The sequence below is a fragment of the Pinus tabuliformis genome, chromosome 3_2 (genome assembly GCF_031772625.1).
Source record: "Pinus tabuliformis cultivar Carrire ecotype Pingquan chromosome 3_2, CPIR1, whole genome shotgun sequence".
In the NCBI taxonomy this organism is placed as follows: domain Eukaryota; kingdom Viridiplantae; phylum Streptophyta; class Pinopsida; order Pinales; family Pinaceae; genus Pinus; species Pinus tabuliformis.
Genome location: NC_142302.1, coordinates 332,894,273 through 332,902,168, shown reverse-complemented (window position 1 = coordinate 332,902,168; position 7,896 = coordinate 332,894,273). Strand labels below are relative to the sequence as shown.

General features: G+C 41.4%; 1 protein-coding gene across 1 annotated transcript; it reads right to left on the bottom strand.

Moving 5' to 3' along the window:
* Window positions 1-494: 494 nt before the first annotated feature.
* Window positions 495-1,421, bottom strand: LOC149180846 (uncharacterized). The gene has a single exon (XM_089414010.1). The coding sequence runs from the start codon at window positions 1,419-1,421 to the stop codon at window positions 495-497; it is 927 nt and encodes a 308-aa protein (XP_089270136.1).
* Between the last annotated feature and the right edge of the window lie 6,475 nt (window positions 1,422-7,896).

Here is a 7,896-nt window from a genome sequence, read left to right as displayed (position 1 = left end):
CCATTCATTGCACCTGTCATTGAGCCCAATTTTGATGAGCAGACATCTAAGGAAGCTCCAATCAAGGCAGTCGTATGCCCTTTTTAAATCAATCTTGAGGATGGCAGCTTCTATATTTTTAGATTGTATAGAGTGTATAGCTTCCTGAGTTATAGAAACAGCTTCAAGGATGTTCCTTCCGCACAGGAATTCATGTTGTTCCATTGAAATATGTTCTGATAGTTTTCCTCGGATTCTCTATGCAATAATCTTTGAAGTGATTTTATAAATAACATTACACAGAGAAATCGGCCTGTAATCAGCAAAAGAGGAGGAGTCCTTTTTTTTTGGGATCAACGCAGTGTAGGTGGAAGAAATATATGGATGGATTTTCCCTTGAGTTCTGATCTCTTCAGCCATACCAAGTATGTCATTCTTCATAATGTCGAAGAAGTAGATAAAAATGTCAATGGACCAGCCATCTGGGCCGGGGCATTTGTCCTTTTTGAAGGACTTCATGACAGCGAGAACCTCCTCCTCTGAAATCTTAGCAAAGAGCCTTTCATTATCATCCTCGTTGAACATATTTGAAAAAGGACCAATACCCCATAAAATATCATTAATTTCCCTGTCATCCTCTCGTTTGTATGCCTTTTTGAAAAAGTTGACAGCTTTGCTTGCAATGTCTTCTTGTGAGTACAGTAAAGAGCCGACTTCGTTTTTATTTTCCATATGGAATTGACTGCTCTTCTTTTGCTAGCAACTCGGTGAAAGAACTTAGTGTTCTTGTTGCCTTCTTTCATCCATGTGACTTGACTCTTAAGCTTCCAAGTGATTGCTTCATTGTTCAACAGATTTTGGTTCTTCTGTGCCCATATCGGGGACTGATGATTCCATGACATGGATTGAGTCTTCATGTTCTCGGCTAATACAGCAAGCTCCTTTTCAATCTGTTGCAACTCATAACAATTTTCCAGTTTTTTCCAAATTTGCCATTCTTTTACCCTAGATTTAAGATTGGACAGTTTGTAAATAAAGAGCTGCGATGGAGAGGTCTGTGTAGGAAAATCAGAAGCCGTCCAGTACTCCCAAACCATATTGATGAAAGCTTCGTCTTCAAGCCAATAACGATTAAATTTGAATGGATACCCTTTGCGAGCATTTGATGACAACCATTGAAGAGAGACCGGCCTATGGTCAGAAATGAAATCTAGGAGAATGTGTGAGGATAGGATACCAAAATTCTCAATCAGTTGTCTGTGCATAATAAATCTGTCCAATCGTTTGGCGATATAGGCCTCACCCAAGTGGCCATTATCCCATGTCGGAGACAATGATTCCGGAGATATATCAACAAAATTGCAGAGCATCATGGCTTCTTTGATTTTCTCCCCAATAGAATCGGCTTTCTTGCCCCTTCCCCAAACTTCGTCTGGCCCCATCGTGCAGTTAAGATCTCCCGCTATGAGGAGCGCTTCGTCATCCAAAATACCAGACGCAATGAAAGGTTCCCAATAGGATGCTTTGTCCTTATAAGGAGCATAAACATTCAAAATATGAATAACGTCGGGACATCCTCTAAAATTAGCAGAAACTAAAATACCTCAAAGGCATCTGAACGATTTTGTAGAGACCCATCTCGGATCCCAAATCACAGCAAGACCACCTGAGAGTCCCAATGCCTCTATAGCCGCAATATACCAGGCAGGGAACATTTGCCTGAAGTAAGAGATGGTATCCTGAATATTATGCATAGTTTCCTGTATTAAGATCAACCTGTATGAAGAAGACAAGAATAACCATTTTAGAGTATTGAATTTGGGACTTGCCCCGAGTCCCCTGATATTGATGGACAGAATATTCATCATTTGATATTATTATCGAGCAAATCTTCTCTAAGAGGCCTGGTACTAGAGGAAAGACATATAGGAATGTCAACAAGGGACGAATCTTGGAAATCTAGATGTCGGGATCCCTTGCGACCTCCAAAGTGACGGTTGCCCCTATTAGTTTTCCGGCGAACAGTAATGTTGATTGCAGAATTAGGGCTGATACAAGGTGAAGGAGATTTATGTGGTTTGTGGGTGGTCAGGGGGAGAAGGTGAAGAGAATTCTTCTGCAGCAGCAAGTCCAAATCGCTTCCGATGGAGTTTGATGGGGATGGTAATGGAGAGAGAGGGGGAGAAACATATTTCATGGGGGCTTTTCCTTTCGAGGCCAAGCGAATTCGAGGGGAGCAACCGGAAGGAGAGCAGATAGGAATGGTGGGGGATCAGACAGCTCTGTTGGGCGAAGGGGAAGAGGAAAGGATAAAGGGGGAGGATACTGCCTTTTGGGCAGGGAAATCCGTTCTATCCATGGAGGGAGGGGGAGCAATCAGGAGATCAGGGGAAGGAAGGGGAGGGGGATATTGATGTGAGAAAAACGGATCACATGCAATGTGTAGATCTCCCACAGAATTTGATCTCCTAAATAGAGAGTTAGAGGGTTTGGGGATCCGGGGCGAGAGGGAGGTACGTAGATAACGTTCACTAGACATATATGAAGAGGATTGACAAATCTGGTATCGAGTAAGAGGGAGAGACTCTTTCTGGGGAGAGGCATCTATGAAGAGGCTGCTATCAATGTTATCATCAGTGGGAGACCCAGAAGAGACGAATGAAGTGTTTTTGACTTTGTGACACTTCTTCCATACCATACCATGATTTTTCCGCGGACATTTCGCCTTTAAATGACCCGTTTTATGACAAAGAGCACACATAAAAGGCATGCCCCAGTAGTCCAGCCTTTGAGAGGCTGTTAATTTGCCCCAGATGAGGTCGAGGTGATCTGGAAAACTACCTCAGTAATCCTTTTTGATCAGCAGCCAAGCGACCCTTTTATCCTTTGCACCAAGGCAACGAGGATCAACGTAGACGAACCTCCCAATAGCATTTCCAATGGAGGAGAGAGTCTCCTTCATCCAAAATTCAATAGGTAGCGCTGGGAGTTTAACCCAAATGAAATAATTTTGTGGGGAGTTGCAAAGAGGGTCGAACCCTATATACCACCTGTGGAGAGCCAGATAGCTTCGTCCATGGACCCAAGGCTGTTTCCAAATGATGTAGAGATCTTTGACTTTCAAAAAGTGGAAGTTGTACCACCCACACATCAAACGGACAATGGTGGGCGTGTAACCAATGAGAGGTCCCCATCGAGACCCCAGCCATTTACGAAGCTAATTATCATCCATATCAGGAAAATGCAGCTTCCCAATTAAAGCCCGTGATTGCAGACTTGCAATACGGTTTGCGAGTTTTGATCCATCCAAACAAATGGCCAAGGGAGAAGGAGTGGTTTTCACAGGCCGCTGATTATGTTTGCGACGGGGAGCCCTCGAAGAGGTTAGATTCGTGAAGGGAAGGACGGAGATGTTCCGCCAACTTGGCGCACCAATCAGGAGCTTTGTCAGCTCCAACATAAGCAGCCTCAGCATCCATCGCGGCTCGGACCAAATCCGACGTGTTGGATTCCGCTTGAAGGATATCCATAGTACATCCAATTACGACATCAAGAGAAGGGAGGGTCACGTCCAGTAGGTAGTCAGAGTAAATACCAATCAGCCAGAGTCTGCCTCGGGATCTAGAAAATGCTCCGAATTTTGGGAAACTTTATAAACGAGATCTGGAAGTACAAAGCAGATCCGAGGGGATCGTACTTAAAAGCCAAAAATTCTCCCGGAATTAATAGGCAGGTGGAAAAAACATAGATGCAAGGACCAAATAGAGTAAAAAGGAGGTCAAGATAGACCTTTTGGGACAGTCCTATACACAGAAAAGTAGGTAGATATAGTAAAGAAGGTATTACGGAGAAAAGGAATTTGAATGAAGTCTGAAAGGGAGTACAACAGGCTCCGATGGGGAGATCGGAAAAAGGAAAACCGGCAGCCTGAAAAACCAACAGGAGATCGAGAACTGAGAGAGATACAGTCAAGTGGAGGTTTCGGGCAGACGATACAGCAACAGACGAACCCAAAAACACACCACCAGTGACCAATTTTCAGACGGACATCAGTGCAGGGTCTAAAAACTATGAAATGGTTTTTGAAATATTCAATAGATGACTGCAGGAGAATTGAGATATCAGACCATGTCATGATAGGGATCTTTTAAACAGCATTGACAGGCCGGTTCTATGATAGTTATACATTCATGACTGAAACTCTCATCTTCCTCACAGAGTATGTGAGACGTTACGCATCAGACTAATACCTGATAAGACTTGCATAACACAAAAATAAACTTTTATGTATCTAAAGAAAAAACAGGGAAATAAGCTTTCAAACCTGGTGCCGAGCGAGACACGAGGGAAAAACCATATGCCGTGATAGAGAGTAGAGAAGGTTCGTCCTTACCAAAAAGAGAGGAAAACAGAGATAATATGATCCATGGAAGAAACTGAGATAAAAAAAAGCTTGCTGGTGAACCCCGCGCCTGTGGGCGCAGGGAAAAAGAAAAAAGTGGGTAATGCAGTCGAAAATTGAGAATGTTGGTTCAGTGGAAATATGAAGAGATTACAGCCATCATAGAGAGGCAGACATGGTGGAACCCCGCCACCTGCAGAAAAACTGAGAGCATGGAAATGGTGGAAGGTGGTTGCTGAGAAAAATGGCGGACGGGGACGAGATGGATCATGCAGATACGGTGAAGGTTATGTTCATTGGTTATACGCACCTGCTAACAGAGGATTGGTCCGCTAAGGAAAGAGTGAGGCTATAGGCTGGCGTCGCAGCGCGGCTCCACTCGACTCCAAAGTGTCGCAGATGGTTGAGTGTGCTAATCAAACCGCTTTACAATTTTTTCATCAACTACAATTACCATTCATATTTGAATAGACCAATAATTTTTCCATCATCTTTCTTAATCAAAGAAGATAATTAATATAGGATTAAAAGACCTTTGGTACTAATCGAAGGCCTTATTTTATCTAATTCAATTATTAATCTTTCATAGTGTTTTAGAAATTTGGTATTTTACTACCACATAGTTTTTCCTTCAAGTAGGTATTATGATGAGTAGCATTATATCATATAAACCTAATTTATCAATTTTATGTAGGAAATAATTAACTAGAGGTTCTTGCCACACTTTCTCCTTTCTAGCCAAAGAATTCATATTTCCCCGTGTAATATTTTTGGTAACTTTAATTATAACTTTTAACATTGGTTGAAAAAGTTAATGAGAATAAATAAATACAAATAACATGTGATGAATATTATTTTTATTTTTATTTTCAAAAATAAAATGAAAAGAGAAATTATGTTAGGATAATAATCCTCTCAAGAAAATGTTAAAGGCCAACATGAGAGATTGACCCCTAAGTGTCACGAAAACTGTTAAAGTTGGTTATGTCTATAGAGGCAGGACCTAAAGGAAAAGGAAGATCGTCCTATCTATCACTCCCTATAGATATACTTAGAAGATGCAAGAGAAAGGGAGGGTAATAGTGAGAAAAAAAAAACCACTGTGTTTTGTCGTGGATGGAGATAAATGCCATAATGTGGACTCTGTTAAACAAGGGTTGTGGGAGATAAAAACAATTCTGAAAATATTACCAATGGGAGATCAAGACTAGTAGAACCCAGAAAGGTTAGCAGAATGTTGCTAAGGGTTCATTACCCAGAAAGGTTAGCAGGATGTTTCTAAGGGTTCATTACCCAGAAAGGTTAGCAGGATGTTGCTAAGGGTTCATTACCCAGAAAGATTAGGGGGGCGTTGTTAAGGGTTCACAAGGTGAAAATCTAAACAATTTTTGTAAAAGTTTTCCATAATAGTTTGGGGATAGCTTAGGGGCAACCGGTGAATGTTGGGTTCAAGGGTTGGTGGAACATCAAGGCCTTTGACTTTTCCCAGAAAGGGCCTTTGAATTTTTCTCGAAAGGGTTTATGTAAGAGTAGTGTAAGTTTATGAGAAGAGATATTCAAGAATATATGTATTATATGGAAGGTTTTATTATGTGCCCTAACTGCTTGTTTTGCATAAAATGGGTATTCATGAGCACATATTTCTGTGCAAAGGAAGAAGATAGATATAGAAGATTTTGTGGGATTAACTATGTTGTTTTATTGATATCATGGTTGCAAGTTTCCAGAGAACGAAGTAGATAAGGAATTAAAAAAATATGTGTTACAGGGGAAAATGAAAGAAAGATGAATTAGTGTTTATTTCATAAATGGAAATAATACTCTCTATGTCAAATAAACTTGATGAAAATGAACCATACTCTAGAAGATTTGCTTCTTTAAGGCACATGGAAACAATAACAAGAAGAAATAATTTTTTTTTGAAATGGGAGATTGTTTAAATGGAAAAGAGTCTTACTCTGTCACTCATTATATAATTAAATTAGGGTAAAGTTATTGAATACATAGGGTGAATTTGGGCTTTTGTGTTGGAAATAATACTGAGAGGGGGGGGTGAATCAGTATTATCAGATCAGATAAAACTTTTCAATTTCATACTCAGAAACATATACGCGACTTCAGTTAAGTGAACCCGCGTGTACACGCGACTGTGTCTAAAGCAACTAGCGTATATGCAGAGATCTTATGATTCAGTTAATCTTATCTTCAGTAAATGCATCAGGATATTATTAAGCATATTAACAGTAAACAGGTGCAGTATAACAGAATAGATCATCACACAAAAGCCACACACATGAACACCATGATATAAGGTGGAAACCCAATGTGGGTGAAAACCACCTGCTGCAATTTGTCTCTTTCTTCTTTAATGAGAAACTTCCTTTACAATGTACTGGTGCAGTCCTTTACCAGCACGCAGGCTACAACCTGCAGAGGGCTACAACCCTCTCTCGTTTTCCAACTACTTTTGGAAGGGAGCTACAACCCCCTCAGCTCTTGTACTAGCTGATCCATTTACTAGTACGTAGGTGCTGACCCTACAACCTTCAGGGACCACGTTTCATACATTTTCATACTGGATCCAAGAGTACAAAGCAAACATTACCGCAATACAATCATCAACTTATACTTGCATCATAATTCATTAAACAACCCAATACCGAATCACTGAAACCCTGTCATCAAGAACACAGAACCCAAACCAGAATCTAGAACTCTGCAACAACCACCAGAATCAGCAGCAACCTGAAATATTAACACTTATCATGCATACGCTACTTCACTGTACCAAAACCGCGTGTATACGCGCTTTCTCCAAAGGAAACCCGCGTGTAGATCTAGAAATGATTACTTCTGCCTTTGCTGTTAGATTCGACCCTTGCCAAGCGTCCCGAACAGATAACCAGCAATACCAGATCTTCTCACTGCGTCAGACACCCACAATCCATACCTCTTTGCCTAGTGATCTTCTCCTTATATAGCCTTAGGCCTTGTTCAATACCAAGAGCCAAAACCATAGAAACACAATACCATCAACCTCGAAACTAGGGATCAACACGTCCGTCGAGACATAATGGTCCGAAACCATAGGCACAACTTCCAAGGACTAACCGCCATGGACCAAAGGTACTTTTCCACATACACGCGCTTTTTCTGAAGCCAACCTGCGTGTACACGCGACTTGGTCTTAACAAACCTGCGTGTATGAACTTCCTTGGCAAGCTGTACTAGGATCTGTCTTCTGATTAAGTTGCCATCTCCTGTACCAACTTCTGAGCATCTGTACCAACCTCTGAGTGAGTTGCCATCAAGGACAACACTTGAATCATAATGCCAACAATCTCCCCCTTTGGACTTGATGGCAACCACCACACCAAGTCACTCTCCCCCTTTGACATCAAGGGCAAAGGGTGGACCAAGATATTCTCTTCTTTGGTATACCCTCTCCTGTCCATACTGCTGTCCATACTCCCCCTGAGTACATGCTGAAATCTCCAAATGTGCTCCCCCTTTGT

Bases quoted from the DNA above. Each gene is read 5' to 3' on its own strand.
- LOC149180846 (XM_089414010.1), bottom strand. From the start codon at position 1,421: ATGGGGCCAGACGAAGTTTGGGGAAGGGGCAAGAAAGCCGATTCTATT.